General features: G+C 45.4%; 1 protein-coding gene across 6 annotated transcripts in view; it reads left to right on the forward strand.

The window, feature by feature from the left end:
- The window catches only part of NHSL1 (NHS like 1), a 165,064-nt gene that overhangs the window by 64,788 nt on the left and 80,888 nt on the right, over positions 1–19,388 (forward strand). For 2 of the 6 annotated variants that reach the window (XM_082756794.1, XM_082756795.1), the window contains exon 1: positions 1,916–2,684. The exons of the other annotated variants lie outside the window; for them this stretch is intronic. In XM_082756794.1, the coding sequence (XP_082612920.1) occupies positions 2,480–2,684 (205 nt within the window). In that variant the 5' untranslated portion in view covers positions 1,916–2,479. Of the gene's footprint in view, positions 1–1,915; positions 2,685–19,388 lie in introns of those variants that run through there. 6 annotated transcript variants of the gene reach the window in all.

Here is a 19,388-nt window from a genome sequence, read left to right on the forward strand (position 1 = left end):
CGGGTAGTGACTCAGCACCATGATAAAAAGCCAGAGCTCCAGACAGGTCAGGAAAATTCTTAAAATTAAATGGCTGCCAAGACTCTGGGCAGGTCTGTGGGATTTACTCTGGCATTTTGGGTTAGCCTGACATGGTATCCTTCTTGTTGCTTTCTCTAATCTGCTTCTAAGAAGCACAGTGGAGAGGAGATGCCTGTGATCCTGCAGTTCCTGCCAGGGTTTTTATATGTCTGGGTCTGTATAATTTAGGCAGTAATAGCTGTGGTAGTTTACTGGCAATTCCAAATGATGGCTTTTTCTCAAAAGAAACAGTAAGTTGACTTAAAACATGACCTTCAATTTTTACACAAAATCCTGCCTATTTGAACACGGACTGTGATGAAGTGTATATTCCAGTTGTTGAAAGTCTGTCTGGGGGGTTGTCAGCCCACATTCTCAAAATCTTCTTTTAAACAACAAAAGGTCTAAAGTATACAAACAAAACAATCCCCTCCCCAAAACCCTGCCCAAGTCTCTTGTCTCTCTCTCAGCAGGAAAACAAAACAAAAAAGCCATAAGAGAGATGTCTTTTTAGGAAGAAAACCTCAAAAAATGAAGTAATCAGCGATGACACGGTGAGAAGAGCAGTTGTTAGCAGTGTGTGTTCCCATTTCCCCACCCGCACAGTCCCACTGCACTGCCACTTCGGGGAGTGCTGGAAGGCCACTGTACGTACATATACATTACCTCGCCAGGCGAGCTCAATTTAAATGCAGCCTATTAAATTATTTACAGAAGACAGTTGGCCAACCCATTGTATTGTGCTGGAGGAGCCAAAGGTCACTTTGGTGTGTGTGGTTGATTCATAGGGAAATCTGATACAGTACTTAGCTCTTTGCCTCCCAGTCAGTGGCTTAAACCTTACGCTCATTATGAGTCAGAAACCAGAACTCTCAGAAAAAGCCCAAGTCTGTGTTTTTGAGGGTTTTTGAAGAGGCCGTGCAGCAGGATCCAGAGGGCCACCAGAGCATCTGCCAGGGGATCGGGGCGTGTTCGGCCGTAGCAAAAACCTGGCTGACAGTGTGATAGCTGAAACTCTCTACCCTTGTTTTCTTAAGGTTCCAGTTCTTGTGCTAACATCTTCATCAGCCATTAGGAAATTAAGGCATTAATGTTTATTCTTCAGATAGGTAACACCTTTTATTTTTTTTTCCTGGTTCCTGGATGCCAGCTTCTCCTGCAAGATTCACTGAACTGGTTTTATTGGGTGCCCGATACATTCAGGTCTATTGCCACAAGATACAAACTTGTGGGTTTCTTGGTGAAAAATCCTGTCAAAGCACATGGTTTCGGGGTGCCCATGTGCTGTGTATTGCCAGCTTCTGTCAGCTTTAAAACACTGCCTGGCCCCTGCCAGGCTTGCTCCCTCCGGGAAGCAGTGGAGGTGCTGGGCAGGGCGAGGCATCGCGGCAGCTGCTGGTGGGGTCTGGCTTTAAAGCCAGATGCTGCTTTAAAGAGGAGGTGGGAGACCAGAGCACAGCTGGGAAACCTGTATTGTGAGCAGCAATCACACCAGTGGGAGTCTGGGCTCTGACAGCGTCTCCTCATGCATGGTTTTTGTTTGTGTCTATGCACTTGTCTTTTGTTTCTTTTTCCTAGTGTTACCGCTAGGAACAGGGGCACAAATGTTTTCAGCGCACTCCATTCAGGATGCTTGTGGAGTTTACAAGCCCAGAGTGTTATTTTTCCTCTCCCCGAGTCCACAGAGGCGCACAAGTGCTTTTCTATTTCTGCGTGCCGGGTTCAGAAGTTTGCACTGCTGGCTGAGGAAAGGAGGAGTTTTGCTCCTGCGGTCGTGCTTTTAGGAGAGCGAGCCGATCGTATTTCACTCTAATCCTAAGCGATAGCCACGCAGCCTCGTCTGCTGTTCGGAGAGCCTCCCCGGAGCTCCCCGGCCGGGCTTGTCCTCCAGGGAGATCAGGGCAGCCGGAATTAGGAGTCGGAAGCGTGGTGGGTCTGCGAGCCCCCCCGAGCTGAGCCGTGCTCCGGTGGGATCCCTGCCCGCCCGTGGGGTGTTTCCAACACACCGGGGCCGGGGGCTGGATTGTGCCTGGTCCTCTGAGCGATGCCAGGGAGAAGAGCGGAGCTGCAGTTTGTGCTGTTGAGTGGAGAATGGGGGAAACACGTGCCTCGGTGCTGTCTTCTGCTCCGCCGTTACACGCTTGCCTGAGCCGCTGCAAGGTGCCACTTTCTGCTGCTTTTCTCCCCTTTGTTTTCTTTGGCAGCTTACGAAGCGCCGTATCAAAGCAGCTTCAGGGGAGCTGTGCTGGCAGGGCGACCTGCCTCCGTACTGCTGCTGATCTCAGCGCGGCGAGGAGAAACCTGGACGGAAGCCGCTTTGAAATTGTTTAGCCTCCCACAAAAAGCACGGGGAGAGGGGACGGGAACAGCTTCAGAAAGATCAGTTTGGAGCTGAGGCCAGTAGCGGGCTTGAAAGAAAATGAAAAAGGAGTGTGTTTCCAGATCCTTCAAACTCAAACAAAACACAGGCTCCCTCTCGCGTGCCGTAAGCTGGATAAATTTCTCCTCCTTGTCAAGGCAGACAAAGAGATTGTTTCGCAGCGATGGTGAGCTCTCCTCCATGTGCGTGCAGCAGGTAGACGAGGATGACGAGAACTGGACCTACAGAAGCCAGCACAGAAAAGGTGACTCGCTTTTTCTTTCCCCCCCGTGGGCACTGCTGCCTGCCAGCCGGTGCTGGGTCAGTGCCCGTGTCCAGGTCCTGCCGGGATCCCGGAGCTGCTTGCTTGGGAGCTGCAAGAGGGGTGGGAGGAGGAGGATGAGGAGGGCAGCACGAAACCAAGACATAGCACTGCCTTGCCAAGTTTTTCTCGGGTTAAAACTCTGGAAGCTTATGGTAATCAGCTGGAAAAACCTTTAATTTCCTACATGGGAGACATAAGGGTACTGGCTGTGGGGGTAAGGTGGGGTTGTGCTTCTTGGAGCTGGTAGTGGCTAGTGGCAGATCTTTTGGGCAGGTGCTGCAGGAAGCCCTCCTCTCCCTCTGTGGTACCAAGAGCTGTTTAAGACTCCTCTTCTAATACACTGGGTGGCTTTTTGGATGATTGCTTTGTGGTCCTGCTGGAAAATTTGAAGCGTGTTTTGTTTCATGAGAGCTGATTGAGCAGAGGTCCCGCATGCAAAGTCAAAGTGATGATGGGCCGGTAACGGGAGCTGCTTCACAGAGAGGAGGAGAGACGGTGGGCAGCTCCCAAGGAACTCCCGCAAGGCTCAGCATGGAGTGTAGCTTACAGGGAACGTCAAACAGCCGCTGCTGTGTTTATTTGGATTTTTTGGAGTAGGGTTTGTCAAGCACGCCTCACATTTGCCATAAATCACAATAAATTTCTGAACTTTGCTCCTCTGCGATGGTGAGTTATTGCTACCAGGGCGCTTACTGGCTGGCAGAGAGCAGCGTGCGTGTGTGGGTGTTTAAAAATACTTCATTATAAGCAACTTGTTCACAATTTCTCTAGTGCTGCCACAGCACTGGGTTGCTAATGGGAAGTGTGAGGCGGGCTCGATTCTGCCATAGGGTCACTTTTGTGAGGGCAGGCAGGCTCTCCAAGGACATTTGAACTTCAAAGCGGTTTTTATTTCTTTTCACTTCTGGGAGCAGTTAGGAGCTTTGTGACCAGAATTTCAGTTCTGAGTCAGAATAAATTGTGGCTTCAGTAAACGGTTTGGAGCAGGAACACTAACACAGGATGTATACACTTGTGCTTTGCTCTCAGTACACTAGGAGACGATTTTAAGCTGTGCTTTGAAGATCGCTTTTTAACCCTTTTCACTGCTGGAAAAAAACAAAAACAAAAACAAACAACACCTGCAGTAGGAGCTTTTATTTGCAACTGGTGGCTGATTTTTTACTTTTAATTGTTGGCATGTTTGTGTTGTACAGCACCATCAGCTCTGCACCCAGTGTGTTTGGGAGCTGACAAGCTGCGGATCAGTCCTGCTGCATAACTCCCAGAAAGTTTCTCATTCCTTAGCTAGCACTCACACCGCAAGGCAGAGATGGGAAGGGAAGCTTTACTGGTGGATTAATGGTGTATTAATTTTTCTGAGAGCGTTATTGTATGTGTGATTTGCATAAAGAAGCCATTGTGCAGGCTGGAGGGGGAGGGCAGAATTCCTTCCGTAATTGGGCAGCCAGCTACGAGAGCCTCCCTGCCTGCTCCTGGTGGGATGACAGTGTGTCGTGTTTGAAAGGAAGGTGGAGGGAGGTATAGATCAGGTGGAGTTCGTTTCCCCCGCACAGGGATATAGCATGCAATGTGGCTTGGCTTGTAAAGTCTGTCCAGATCGTAAATCCAACTGCGTGCTTCTGTCTGACCGGGGTTCTCTGCATGGAAGGAGCTGATAAACTGGCAGGGGATGCCAGGGCTGAGGGGAGCTTGGGTTATATTCTGGCAGGAAAAACTTATTAAAACTACAAGCGTTTCGCCCAGTGTGCTGCAAGTCAGGCTTGTGCAATGTCAGAATGGTTTGGGTACCAGTACCTGGCTGAGTCGTCATCTTGGTTCTGTGTTCAAGGGCAAACAATGTGTGATAAATGAATACTTGTGTTCGCAAATAAGCTTGCTCCATTGGACCGTTGCATCACTGCTTGCCAGCCTTTGTAAAAATGAGGGCTCAAAACAGCATTGTCTTTAGCGCTTGAGTTAATCTACATGGTTTAAGATTAAAGCAGACTGGAAAGAAGCAAAAAGCAAAAAGCTGTGAGGATGAATAGTGCTGTATAGAAAATCTGATTGTTTATGTTAAGTTAGCTGAAAAACTATTAACATTTCATTTATCAGATTAAATTTACTTCCAGTTCTTCCTCGGGTAAGTTGATGAAGCCTGACAAATCACAGGTTCACCTTTTACCTTTTCCTTTAGCTAACTGTACGTGTAAAGGAAGGAGCGTTAATAGGAATTGGAATTAAATGAATTGTTGTTCTTTCTGAGCTGTTTCTCTTCCTGTCTTTTTAAACCTCTTATTCTTCTGCTGCTTCATTGCTCTTCCCGTCTCATGTTGCATTCCCACGAGGCTGCTAGGTGACAAGCACAAGGCAGCATGTGTTGCTTGGTATTTCACCAGCAAAATGGCTAATCTGCATTGGCTGCAAACTGGGACTTGCAAACAGTAGCCAGCAGCGAGATTGGTTGGATCTGTCAGTTTAAAACGAGTGAGAGAAACAAAAAGTAAATGCTAACTACCGACACAGGGCACATCCTGACCTCCTACTCAGGCCGAACTCTGTTTGTGTGGCAGAAAAGCCAGGTTCTGATGCCTCACTCTTCGCTTTTGAAACCCACACAACAGCGCAGTGGAACCGGTAGCAGCAATTAGACCGCATCTGATAACGCAGTTACTGAAAGGGACGGTGAAAGGTGATAGTAAAATAAAGGTTTGTTGTTTGAACAGTTTATCGCCGATCCCTCTTTCTCTCCAGTGGACTTCTGAAATGAGAGCAAACTGCTACTCCTGTGTTTCTCTTCTTTAGCCTCATTTTTTAGGTCCAACCTCTTACCTTTTGGAGTAGTAGAATATTTAGTTATGCTGGGGTGTGTGTGCGCGGATGGGGTGAAATGTCACGCCTCACATTTCTTAGTTTTTAGTTGAAAAAACAAAGGACCTTGAGAAATGTAAGTTGCTTACAACAGTCAAGTGTGATTTTTCCTGCTGAGGACAATACATTCAGCGTGGCCGGGGCCGGTTTGCACTCAGCCAGCTGGTTACAGACCCACACGCTGCTCTGACAGCCAGGAGAGAGATGTCGGTGAGGCGAGGTGCGGAGGTGCCTGAGCCTGGGGGCGTTGTGGCTGTGACCCTCCTCTGGTGGGAGTCTCTGGGGTGGCAGACACCGACCCTCTCAGTGATGTAGCTGCTCGCTGCCACTTCTGTGAGCACTCGGTAACTTCTCTCTGTGAGGGATAAAGACCTGTTTTCCCTCACAGAAGATACCTGTGCTGTTACTCCTTCTGCTAGCACTTCGGAGAGGTAGGTGTAGGAAGAGGCCCAGCGGTAAAGATGGGCCCAGCAGTGTGTTGCTCCTGCCCCCAAGTACCTCAGACTAGCTCACAGCATTTTTTTTTTCCTGTAAAAAGTACATTATCGAAAAACACTGATGGAATTGTTCTTTGAAACTGGAGAGAAGGTACTCGAGTACATGAAGAAGTGTTTCTGATGTAAGGAAGTATACAAAAGTCATTCATGTGGAGTTTTTTTTTTTCCCCAGACCCATTTGCTGTATGACATAGCAAGTTAACTTCAAACAGAGATAACACCTGAGTCATGTATTTACCTCCACTTGGCAGAAAATGAGTCACATTTCAGCATCAGAGCGCCTTCCCCAGTTTGGCAGAGTTTGGATGTCTTTCCCTCCTCCCTTTGGCTGGGGCAGGAGATCTGTGAATGGCACTGCCCTTGCCCCAGTCCCATGGGGATATGTTTCTCTGGAGCCCAAAATACCCTCAGACCTTGTTTCTCATGTGATTTCCTTCGGATTGCGATCTCTGGTCAAGTGTTTTTGAAGTCCAGTAGCTGTTAGGGCTGCCACAGGCGGCAGTGGGTGGAAAGGAGACTTTCACCCATGTGTGCCTATTCCAGCCCTCTCCCCCACCTCCCGTCTCTCCTCATTTCTCTGTTTTTTCACCCACTGCTTCACTTGGTCGCTTTCCAGCCTTTCTGCACCATGAGAAAGTCAAAAGACTTGGCTGCTTTTTACAGCAGGCTGTTCTACCTGAAAAACCTCTTTGGACTCATTAGTCAGAGAAATCTCATTTCTCCTGTAACTGGGCTTTTTAAAGAAAATCCAAACAGAGTTCAAAAGGTGGCAGCCACTGGCAGTTTGCTGTCTGCTGGCCAAGTCTTAACATCAAAGTGTTCGGAGTGCCCTTTTTTTTTTTTTTCCAAAACCAGTCTAAACTTCAAACTTTCTTTTAATGCTAAAATTTCTTTAAATTCATGAGTAACTCCTTGTGCGTTCAGCCCTTGGTGCCACTGTGGCGTGTCTGATAAGAGGGAATTCTGACATCCTGATGACAGCTCTTACCTTAGAAATACCCAAACTGTAAGTTAGCTTCCTAACCATCCCCTGCGTTGTGTTGCCTGGGAATGTCACAGTTATCGGGGAATTAAATTTCCATAAATGTAACAATGACTTTCTTCTAACCCAGCAGCAATATTGGTGCTGCCTTGTTATGCCAGTAAGAATTATGTTCTTTAGCTGCGTCTGTGTCATCTGTGGTTGGTTTAGACACATGGTACTATCAAATAAGTTTGATAATATTGCATACATTTTCCTTAGAATTCCAGAGGCACAATCAAGACTCTAGGCTCTGAATTTTTATAACACTGACGAGTTTACATTTTCAGTGCTTCCCGTAGTTTCAGGATTTACAGCTCTGACATCGACTAACTTCAGCACAGAGCTTGCTTTTGAGAGCATCAGGATGGTCTTTTTCTAAAGTCCACATTAATTTTAAAATGTTGTTTTTAAATCGTGAACACAGTTCTTATGTATTCCAGTTTGGCTGAGGTGATTTTGTGGAAAATCACGTTTTCCTTAGCGATGAGATGCAAGAGTAACAAGAACTGGTAAGTCTCTGCAAGCAGGACTACTGAATCCATACTTCTCTAATATAAATTTATTTAACAGAGCTTTTTTTCTGCATGCTTTTTGCACAAGATTTGTGTTCAAGGGGGAGAAAATGTGTCAGTTAATGCATAGATAAAGGTCTGTAAGCCTAAGGGAGCTGCTGGCGTTTGTAGGTGCAGGAATATGTGGTGGCTTATAGCGGGGGGGGGGGGGGCATGTGTCTGTGAAAATAGTTCTTCAAGCTTTGGGAAAGTTCATAAATAATCATTTATGGAAGTCTCAAAAAGCATTTGTGTCAGCGACTGGACTAGCTCCAAAATACATACTGCATGTTTTATATACATTTTTGTGGAAGGCTTTTTTTTTTTTTCTAAAGAAACGGATGTTTTATAGACACACATTTTTTTTGTATGTGTGAGGAAGTGTATAGAAATCTAAAGGTTTAAGTGGACAAAATTAGCAATTTGATATGAAGGCCCCTTTTTGTCTTGTCATACCCATTCCTTTCCAAAGTAAGCTCCGTTTGCAAAGGTAAAATTGGATGTATTTATGTGTTTGCAGCAGTTCTAAGAATTTGACCACGTGGTCAGGTTTGCATCTTAGTATTACCGTGTGGTTGACACCACTGGATGCCATGCGTTTATGGAAGCAGCTCTCAGCTGGGAGCAGAGACACGGCTGCAGTCACTGCAGCTTGTGCTATTTGTCCTCGTGTGACTGTATGGTTGAGCAGCAGAGGGTTGTTTAAAGCTTCAGTGCTGTACAGTGGCAATCAAAACTTTTCGTGCTGGTGGAACAGCTGGAGCTATTTGAAAATACTGCACTTAACTGCAGCTCCAAGTAGCAACTTCTGGATGTTTGCACTTAATTGCAAATTTAATCCAAACTTGTCCTTCTTTCCCGCGTCTTCTGGTAAACATGGCCAAACGTGGGACTCTGAAAGTGGGTTTGCTGAACAAAAATTTGTAAGCTACAGAAACATTAAGTTCAGGTAAGTAAAGTTGATATGTGTCACGGAATCATTGGTTCAGATGTACTTCTCTACTTTTGTTTTATGAAAAAAAATGTAGATTCGTCTGTCATTGCTATTTGTTTCATAAAATCTTCCCAAATTTCAGTCCCTTGCTAGTTTTATTCCACAAATATCTTTTATCCAATAAAATAATTATAATTGCTCTTTGTCATCCAATCAAAACCTTTCAGGTGAAAATTGAAATGAGAAAAAATAGGTGGCTGTGACCTTTATCAGGTACTGCCATCCTTCCCTCTGTGGGCTGGGGTGCTGTGGACCTGTTCCTCTCCAGGACACGGTGAGTGGTGAGCTGCAGCCTCTGTTGAAGCAGGTTTCAGAGCAGACTCTGCAAATACCTGTGGCTGCTTTCGCTGTCTGCGTGCTGTCTGTTCCAAGAGCCGTAACCTCTTACTAACGTAAGTTTATGTTGCTGAAGGGTCTTAATCTCCTAGGAGACTGTGGAATTTTTTTGTTATGATGAAAGAGCTGGGAAGAACACGCTTGCACTGAGTTATTGTAGGGAATCAGCATTTTGGAGCTGTTGTCTCAGTGTGCTTTTGGTAGGTGAAGGGTAGGTAAGGGCTGAAGCTCTGCTGGCTGCGGCTCCCAGGGCAGATCCTAGCTCCTTCTGGGCAGCTCTGTGCTGCTCATTCAGGTGTTTGCTTGCTGACACCTGTTATTATGGAGCCGTATCTTCACCTTTGAAGTGACACTGCCTGCGTTTATCTCCTGAATTTCACTTGCAGAGTAGCTCCACTAAGAGTTTTCTTGGTTGGTCCCTGGAGAAGACCACAATCTTGCGAAATGCAAATCGGGCAAGTTAAGTAACACCTGACTTAAGGCATTTCCGAAGTTAAAAGGACATCACAGCCCAATTTATCCTGCAGTTCAGCTTTACGTGACGTTCAGATTAGCACAGTAGGCAGAGCAGTGCACCTCTCAGAAGAGCGTATCATTTGCTAGCTTCTTTGCAGGGATGAAGAAATGAACAGGGTGCCAAGGTTTTCCTTCTAATTGTATGGGTTTTGAGCTTTAGGAATGGTTTCAAGTTGTGTTTCATGATTCACATACAGCTTTTGTTTTGTTCCCAGGACACCTCTAGTTCTCTCTTAAATCCAGCTAATCCTTAGGCTGAAAAATTTGGGCAAATGCTTCCCTCTCAGGAGAGGGGCAAAACTGATGTCTCCCAACATTCACATTTTTCTCTGAGCTCTCTGTATCGTATAAAGCAGGCTGGATGTTTCCAGGTGTTGTATGCCGTGTTTGAGCTGAGACAATGCACTGTACGCGCTTTCCTACTCCCTGCTAATAAAGTAATAGCATATACAAAAATTGCTGTTTCCATGCAGTTGTTAGCCAGCTGCTCATGGATTGTCCCCTAAAACGGAGGGCGTCTGTCTTTGGAGTGGTCATAGCTCACCATTCTGGCAGGACTTTGTAAATATTATAGCTCCTTTTGTTTTTTTCTTTCCCAGTTTGTATTACAAATGAAAAAAAAGCGAGTTTGAAAGTTAAGAATGTTTTTAATGACTGAAGCTAATGAAATTTGCAAGAGTGTATTTAGTTTCTCGTACAGTATTTGGAACTTCTGAAAAAGGGATTTGACAGCTTGTAATTTAAACTGTGAAATATGTTTATTTCTTGTCTTTTGTCTGCAGAATTTCAATAAAAATAAAGCTAATTAAGCTCTAGATTTTCCATCCAGTCATCCATTCATCTGCTTTTTTTTTTTGCTGACATTTAATTAATTTAATTTATTTACAAGCCTTTTTTTTCCCACTTGTAGCTTGAAAACTCTTGTCTCTTTCTGGTGAATTGAAATGGAAACTGCACTATAACCTCACGTGTAGCTTGCTGCTCCAAAGCCAGAGCTCAAGACAGCTGTTAAAATGCAAGGCTGAGGTGCTTGTGATGTCTGCGCAAGGTGTATTTCCAGTGTGAACATGTACATTGGACACCTAAGAGCGTGGCATATTTTCCATCCCAAAGGGAGGTAATTAATATGTACACCCTCTGCTCCTTCTGGAGCTTCCCTTACATATGGTGAGGCAGCTTCTACTTGGCACTGCACCTTCCTGAAGCAGATGGTTTCCCTGGACATTGAGTCTCCAGGAACTTGCAGTGCACCAAGGGGAGCGGTGAGCTGCGAATTAAATGCGTTTCAGCCAGTGTGTCGTTTGCGGGTGCATCACCCAAAATGAAAAGATGTGAGAACTGAGTAGAAGGCTTCTGACAAAGTTAGGAAAGTGTGTGTGCACTGCTGTGCCTGCGTATTGGGAGGGAGAGGGGGAGGCAGAGATGTGGCTGAATCCCTGAACTCTAAATACTGCAAATCGCTCTCTCGTAGGCAGCTCCCAAGTTGACTGTATTAGTTAAAGAGGGAGCTATAGAAAAAACAGGCTCGTGGATTCAGTCAGTCATGCCTAATTTCAGTGCTTGAAACAGGTACAGAAGCCAATGAATAGTAGAGGCTGTTGCCTTGTAGAAAGTGAAATCTGTTTGTACTTGCTTGCAATTTCCATTGATTCTTTTAAATCTGCTTTCCTCTGTTGTCATCAACAGTGCCAAACAGCTGAGGAGTGAGGGTGCCTGAGTACAGCGTAGTGTATGCTACATGGAAACTTCCATCCAGGGGTTGTTAGCTCAATTTTGTTAACCTGGAATGAGGCATGTGACGCCCTATATGATCAATACAGTGTATTCGTTTCAGAATGGAAGTGAGGTAACTGTGATGTGTGGTGGCAGAACCACGTATGAAATTACACGTTCGACTTGTGGCCAAATCAACCCGCTTTTGCCAAGGGAGAGGCTCACTGTGCTCGGCAGGAACCAGTGCACACATGGCACTGCTCCGTTGCAAGGGCTGTGGCTGGCTGACACGGTGAGCTGAGCCTACACCGAGCGGACTGCAGCTCCTCCACCACCGCTGGTAGGCTGTAATTCAGCTGGGACTGAGTGGAAGGCAGCAAACCCATTAAATTAATCAGGTCAAACGAGAAGTAGCTCATTTCGTTCTCCCTGCCCTGTGCTGACACTTCACACACATGTGCTGGTGCCTCCACAAAGAAGCAGGAGCTTTTCTACCCTGGGGGTAGCCACAGCAAATGCCTGGGAGAAAGCTTGGAAAGAGCTGGAACGGGCAGATGCAGGAGTATTTCCCACTTCAGAGCTGTAATAACCTACAAACTGCTGCTGCATCCCCCCCTGTGCACAGCCCCTGGTGAAGGCTCTGGCCCAGTTTGCAGCCCAAGGACAGTGAGTGTCAAGTGCAAATACTTTTACGTTTGTATTCAAGGACTTGGGTGTCCCAAAAGAGAATGGCTTAAAGTACTGCAGACCTAATAAAGCTTAATTCAGTTCAGAGGACTGTTTGTGGTTCATTTGGTGAGTGTTTTTGACCACGTGAATGAAAATTGCTCCCAGCCAGTTCTGATGGTTTGCCTGCACAGTCGTACTCCCCAGACCAGAAGAGAAACTGGTATTTCTGTTTGTTTCCTCATGTTTGTCCTCTGTGTGACAGCCTTGGGGAGCTTAGGATGATTGTTCTGTGTTTGATTACCTCGTGTCATAATTGTGCCTATTGAGGGGGGCAGCCTGTTCGGCTCTGCTCCTCCTGGAGAGACTGCAGAAGGGTACAGTTGCCTTTGTTGCTCTGACCTCTTAAAGTGCAATTTGCCTTCTAGCCTACGAAGAGGATGATAGCGCAGTAATTCCAGGTGCCCTTCTTGCCACCCTTGGTTTTGATATTCCCAGTACCTCAGAGCATTCTTCAGCAGCCCTGGTGAAATGCCCTGTTGGTCTGAAGGAGCAACCCACGTGAAATCATGGTACCCCGTGGGGTATTGCTGGAGCCATGCACAGATGAGTGGGCAAACGAAGGTGCCTGGGGATTTTTCTTTTTGTTTCATTTTAAAAGCAAATACAATTGACAAAGCTCTGTTGCATCAATTAATCAAAGATAATTTAACACACAAGTTTGAAAAAAATAATTATATATTGTTGTCAATTTTAAAGTAGATCCTTTAACAGCACATTGAAGTAATGGGATTGCCTGTTGTTTTTCCAGGCTTTTTCGTCAGAATTTCTACTCTTGCCTCTCAAAATTTAGGACTGTCAGTTTCAGTACAACTAGTTTTCTCTTTGTTCCTACAGGGAGCCTTTATACATTTTGTCCTCTTTGTTCACCTTCTGTGGCAAATAAATTCCTGAATGAATTTAGAGAAGTTGGTTGCGGATGCCTTTCTTGACCTGCAGCAACTCTTACAAAGATTTTGTCCTTTCCGTGCCCTTGGTCTGAAGAGTAAGGCAAACAAAAGATAAGGCAAACTAATTCATGACTTCATTTTGTTTGTTTTCTTCCTCACTTAAGGCAGAAGATAGCCCTTTCTGAAAATCATTCATTTTATCGGTTTTAATGCCAAACACTTTGCACCTGCAGGAATTCCTGTTTTTTTTTTTGTTTGTTTGTTTTTTTTACAGAAGAACTTTTTGTTTGTAATAGGCAGAAACCACAACACAATTTCATAAATGCTGTCTGTAATATCTAAGTGAAAACTCTGCCAGTATAGCTATAGCCATTATAGGAATAAAAATAAAGCTGTCTTTTAAAAAGCTGCTTTTGATGAAGCAAACAGATAGATAAATAAAGAATTTTAATTTGGCTCCTGAATGGAGATATGAAGTGGAACTAGATGCCTCCTTCAGGTAAGATGATGGCACTTTAGGCTTAATTCTCTAAGAAAACAATTTGAAGTGGTTTCAGAGGTTTTATTGGAAAAAGGTTGTTTTAGAAATAATTTTAATTATGGGCAAATGTTTATCAGTTTGAGTTATTTGAAACAGATCGATGGAGTTACTCTAATTACTCACGGTGGATTCTGCTTGGAAGGACAGACTTTCAGCCTCATCATCTGAACGAGCCGTTTGTCTTGCCAGGTCTGCTGTGACCTTCTCCAAACCAATTTCATCGTCCATAATAATTTTTAAAATATTTCTTTGCTCCCTCACTGTGTGAGGAAACTCCACCCTAACCAGTGAAAAATTCCTCGAGTGGAACTGGTAATACAATCATATCAAGTGCAAGAGAGAATAGCAAAATATTTTCTCTTGCTTCGCAGTTAGGAGAAGGTTCAGTGCTAGTTACCAAAATAATAGCTAATAGATTTTCAGCCAGTGCTCGGTGTCCGAGTTGATGCTGTCCCTTTAAGCATATCCTGGTGCTGACCTTCTTTATCTCGCCCCTCTTATCACCAATGTGGCCACCACGCCTGGTAGGCTCAGGGTCTGGCTTTTCTTAGTGCTGGGGCTGTCTGGAGACAAGCGGTGTGGGACTGTGACAGTCAAAAATTGTATTTTTACTCTATCTGTTTTCTTTGGATAATTTTTCAGGGCTTTTTGTTTGTGTGCTTTACGCACAGTTTGAAAGGGAAATGTGTCAGAGTGATTCAGGCTTTAGAAAACCTCTTTCAAGAGTTGGCGCCCATCCAGGGTATCAGAAACATAGGTCTCCACAGACCACTTTGGTTTGAAAGGAAAAAGTGTTTAATTAGACGCCCCAACAGCCCTGCTGGCTGGCGGTCACACTGGGATGTGCTTTTGCGGTACAGCAACACGTGAAGCAAGACAGAAAGTGCCCAAGTCCTGATCCTTTTACCCTGAGTTGGGCAGACATCTGCGCTTTCTTCCGTGCTCGTTTTAATGGTGTGATCATTAGTAGCACCAAATGCTGCGAGTACATACATATTTTTAACTAAGTTTGACTTGAGAGCAAGGAAGACGTGTTTTGATGTGTCAAACCTCCCCACTTCATGTGATTAAAACTTTTCAGATGACCATTACCAGCCCTTATAAAACATGGTTATGTATGGGGAATAGCGTAATTCTCCATGTGTCAGTCATGGTCTGCTCTATCAAACCAGTGTGTTTAGCATCCAGTTAGCAGGAGCAGTGTCCTCATGAGAGGTGGCCACAGCAGTTGGCATCACCTCCTCTGCTTCTGCCCTGATGTGGTAGGTGTGGTGGGCACTCATTCCCAGAGGCACCATTTCACACTTGCAGCTCTCTCTTCCTATTCAGCTTGACACATGGTGCTGTATTCAGCCAGTTATACTTTGTAATTTGCCTCTTGGAAGGCATTTGTATATTATTTCCATAGAGTTCAGCACCCCAGTACAAGGGGAAGCCTGGCTGCTTAGTGTCACACACAGCACATCGCAGGGTGGGCGGTCAGAGAACCAGTTTCCTGATGGGGCTCGGGACCAGGTGTGAGGTCCTGCAAATGTCACAGGTGCCAGAGAGCATCCAGACCCCTCAGGTTGTGTAGGCTGTTCCTTGGCAAGTCTAACTACCTGGGGTGTTTGGGAGATGGAAAACATGCATCCCTATTTCCAGAGCTCCCCTCTCCCTTGGGGGCTCCCAGAGCACCCACATAAACCAACATTTTACATGGGTTACACATCCACTGATACAACCCCCCATCAGCTGGACCTGTTCTGCATGTGGCCACCATGGCAACTCTCATTTAGAGGCATCGGTGCAAAAATTAGGTGGTTGTGCTTTGTAGTTCCTCAGCAGCACATGTGCTTTGCCTTAAACCATCACTGGATAAGCTATGGGAGCGCACTGGGAATGCGGATAGAAGCTAAGTTGATCCCCAACCAGTGGCTTTAAAGGCAAGCTCTTTCCTCCTTGCTGTTTCTCTGACCCCATGACTGACATCCTATGGGACAGTAGAGGCACTTCAAAAGACCCCATGCTTGGTAGCTCAGGCTTTCCTTGTTTGATTTTTTTTTTCTTTTAATTTTGTTCTCTTGGTTGTTTTTTTGTTTGTTTTTTGGATGAGTTCCCTCTTTCCCACAGACATCAGGAAGGTGGGGATCTCATTTAGGCTTCCCCACTTGGCTCCTGATGAGGGCAGAGAGGGAGTTGTCAAACAGGACAGAGTTTGCCTTGGGAAAGGCTGCTGGAGAGCGTCTCTGCTGCAGCCAGGCCCACCCTGAGGGGGGGATGCTGGCCCAGGCCCGCCCTGAGCAGCATGTGCTACTGCTGCTATGGTCCAGAGCAACCTCAAGCTTTTCAGCACTTCTCTACCAAGTTGCATCTGGGCTGTGTCTGATTTCTCAGACAACAGCACTATTCTGTAGATGGCATCCTCTGACTTGTTTTATTTACATTTCCCCCCCGTGTCTGTGTGGGCTTGATTGCTGTTTTTGTCTCTTTTCAGTATTTTTCTGCTGGTATTTGTGATTCCCCTAGAATCTGCCGTGTTGTTTCTCAGTCCCCACTGGGGTGTTCACAGCTGCTCCCAGTCCCCTGTGAATACCACTGATGTGCTTCTTACTTCCTCTTCCAGGTAATTAATGAGTAGATTTAACAAGATTGGACCTTTAAATCCCTCTGGTATCCAAGGAACCTTCCTCCAGCTCCAGTATGTTTCTGTTTATTTGGCCTCTATCAAGTGTATTCCTGGAGCCTTCTGAAGAATTACAGCAAAAACAATGCGTGTGTGCTTGGAACACCAGAAAAAGGAGTTAAGAAGAAAGGGCCTTTTGTTTCTTACAGCATAAGGAAATAGCATAAGGAAATCTTGAAATTAGAAAGTACTCTTTCAATCAGGAGTTAAAAAAAAGGCAGGCTAAGCTGTATAAAAACTGGATTTGGGGCTGTTCCACTGTAATGTCTCCACATCTCAGCCACAGCAGTCTGCTCTTAGCCTGCTCTAAAATGAAGCAACTTCTCTTACATGGTGACAGATCCCTGAAATGTGATATTTAAGATCTAAGCATGGCTAATGGTACTTGGCATCTTATTAGTGCTGCTTTGTCATCTGTGGCCTAAACTACTGCTTTTGAGGTGTTTGGACCATTTTATTTATTTATTTCTAGAGCTCTGCCCAAAGATAATGTGTTTACATGTGTTTTTTATCACAATTTGGCTTTACATGAAGAATTTCAGGACAACTAATGCATTTGGAGAGAGCTGCAATTCTCAGTTGTTAGTAAGGGAGGTTGCCTTGAGCCCTACCTTAGGGAATGCTCCCTAGTTCCTCTGTTTCTTTGCTGTTTAGGGCCAGGCCCTACAGCAGTTGGTCAACACCACGTTAACTTAGTGCGCTGCGTACAGACCCAAATATCACCAGTAAGCAATGGAGCTGGTGGCAGCTGCTTGTGACCCTTATAAAAATAAAATACGAAGTTGAGTGCTTGTCTTCCTATAGGTGTCCTGTGCAGAAATAAGCTGTATGCAAAAGCACAGCACAGACCACTCAGGGCCCGCAGCAGCGACACCGCAACAACACGATGCGCTGGGGCCCGGTCCTGCTGGGCCCCACTGGATAGGACCGGGAGCCTTTTCCTTGCTGGTCCTAAGCCGCCTTCCCTCTGCAGGCAGCGTGCACCGGGGATGGGACTGTTGTGGGATGTTCTACCCAAGAGGTGAGGGGCTGCGCGGCCGGAGGGTTTTGTTTGGCGATGTGCTAGTGCAGATTTATCGCTGCTTTTGTTCCTGCGTGCAGGGTGTGGGACATCGCGGCCCTGCATTGAATCCTGCAGGATGGTGCACGGCAGACAAAAGGGCGAGCTTTGCATCGCAGGGACTTCTGTGGTGGCTCCTGCACAGAGCAGGGAGGGCCCTGTGGCGGCCCAGCCATGGCCCCACTCGTGGGCCTCAGCAGAGAGCCTGGAGAGGAGTAGGGAGTGGTGCTGCAGCGGTGCGGATGCCTGATGGAAACCCGTGCTGCTCTGCTGGGTCAGACATGCTGCACAGCCATAGCACAGGGACAAGAGTTTGCATGCCCAAGGCAGAAGGGAGATGCTTATTTTGTTTAATTGGACTTCCTGAGAATGTGGTTCTGAATAGACTGAGAAAAGCTCATTATTTTTGTTTAACATCTGTACTTCTGTTTTCATTCAAAATCCGTGTTAGTGCCGCTCTCCTTTTATTACTGAAGAAAGCAAGAAGCCTTTGTTGAAAGATGACAGCAGAGAGCTGTTGTAAGGAAGGGGTTAGGAGTGGTAAAAAATGTCCTTTCCCTGTAAAAAGATAGCGATTAAGTTAAGTACTTGAGTGTGTATCAACCCTTGCTCAGAAGCTTCCGCTCTTCTCTCTAAGTTGCTTCGAAATGTTAGCTATTTTCACTCTACCAATGTCTTTTATTTGTGAAAAATCCCCATGAAGGGCCTTGGTACACTTGCCAATCATTAATTAAAAAGCAGAAATAAAGTTCCTTTCCTGCAAATTTTACACTAATGAATCAATTGCTAGTCAATCAGTCAGGGAATCTAGACAAAACCTTGATTAATTTAATGACGCAATTTTGCTGTGTATCAGTTTATCTTAAATGAAATTGCTACTGTGTACAAAATAATAAAAAAATCACCAGCAAACCCACAGACAAAACAAAACACCTCTATTTTAAATATTTTACCTGCAGAGCAAGAGGTTTGCAGTTCATGACACAGTTCAGTGGATTACTGGAGTTTAGAAACGGTGACAACTGAAGCTTTTTTAGAGCATTAACATAGAGATGCAGAATAGAAGTTATTGTTTAAATAAAGAGTATAATAGGTGAAACTTTTTCAAGGGAGTTGGGCAGCTAGGCAGCTAATAAGACTTAGTCTTCTCTGATCTAGAGCACCTGACAGAAAATGAACCAAGGAGTAAAGTTTTCAGAGATGTTTAGCAGATGACTTTGTACAGAAAGGTACATGATAAAAATGAACTATGCTTGCTTTTTTCTAAATCTCAGATTTAATGTATGGGAAGACTGCTTTTAAATTTTTCAGACTGCATTTCTGGATAAGTTGCCAGTTTCCAGGTGCAAAGGCCCATCTTAGGGCTGTGCTTCAAAACAGTGAAGGTACTGGAGAGTTTTGTTGGATAACAATATATTGTGATTGCCATGTTTTACTTTTTTCCTATTTGCATGCTCTTACATAGCATTTTCTCTAAGCCACTGTGCTGTGCACTGTTTTATGAGGTTGTAGTAGACTTTTCCTTACCTTTAGAAGCAGCAATTATTGTGTATTACATTATTACATGGTTTTGAAAATCACGATCCTGAAATAATCAGCTAAGGCGTTATCACTGATTTCTTCCTGTTAACCTTAATGTGCAATGGAGAGAAGTTGTTTTGCCCCTGTCCTTTTACTGAGGAGGAGGATTTGTTTGGCTTTGAAACTGCACACCAGGTCTGTCTCTCAGATACTGTTTTTGTTTAGGCTCTGAGGGCTCTGGGAGAAGTGGTGCGGTTGTTTACATGCTGCCCTGACTCCCACGTTGTTTTCTCAGTCTGATTGTGATGAGCAGCCTTGATACGACAAACGATGGGCACCAAGTTTGTTTAGGGACTGAGTTTGAGGTGTATTAGGTGGGTGTGGATGTGGTCGGCATGCATAGGATCAGTGATTAGATCCCTGCTCTAAAACCAGGGCTCCATGTAGGTTTAGGGGCCTGGCCCTCTGCCCACACACACCTAGCATCTCAGCTCCTCCTGGCTGGCAGGGTGACCCGAGCCCTCCTGCGCTGGGTGCTGGGGTGGCCCCAGTGCTGCACCCTCATGCCAGCAGCACCCAGTTCTTCAGCACAGCCCTGGGCTCCCCTGGCCATGAGCAGCTCAAGCCACCTCGGGGCTTGTTCAGAGCTGGGCATCCTCAGAAGAGGCGATGCGGCGTGATGGTTAGGGCTGTTTGGAGTTGGAGACGTACGAATGGATGAATTAAACGCTTTTTCTCCCAAAAGAATTAATTCCTA

The sequence above is a fragment of the Aythya marila genome (genome assembly GCF_965140915.1).
Source record: "Aythya marila genome assembly, chromosome: 3".
Lineage (NCBI taxonomy): Eukaryota > Metazoa > Chordata > Aves > Anseriformes > Anatidae > Aythya > Aythya marila.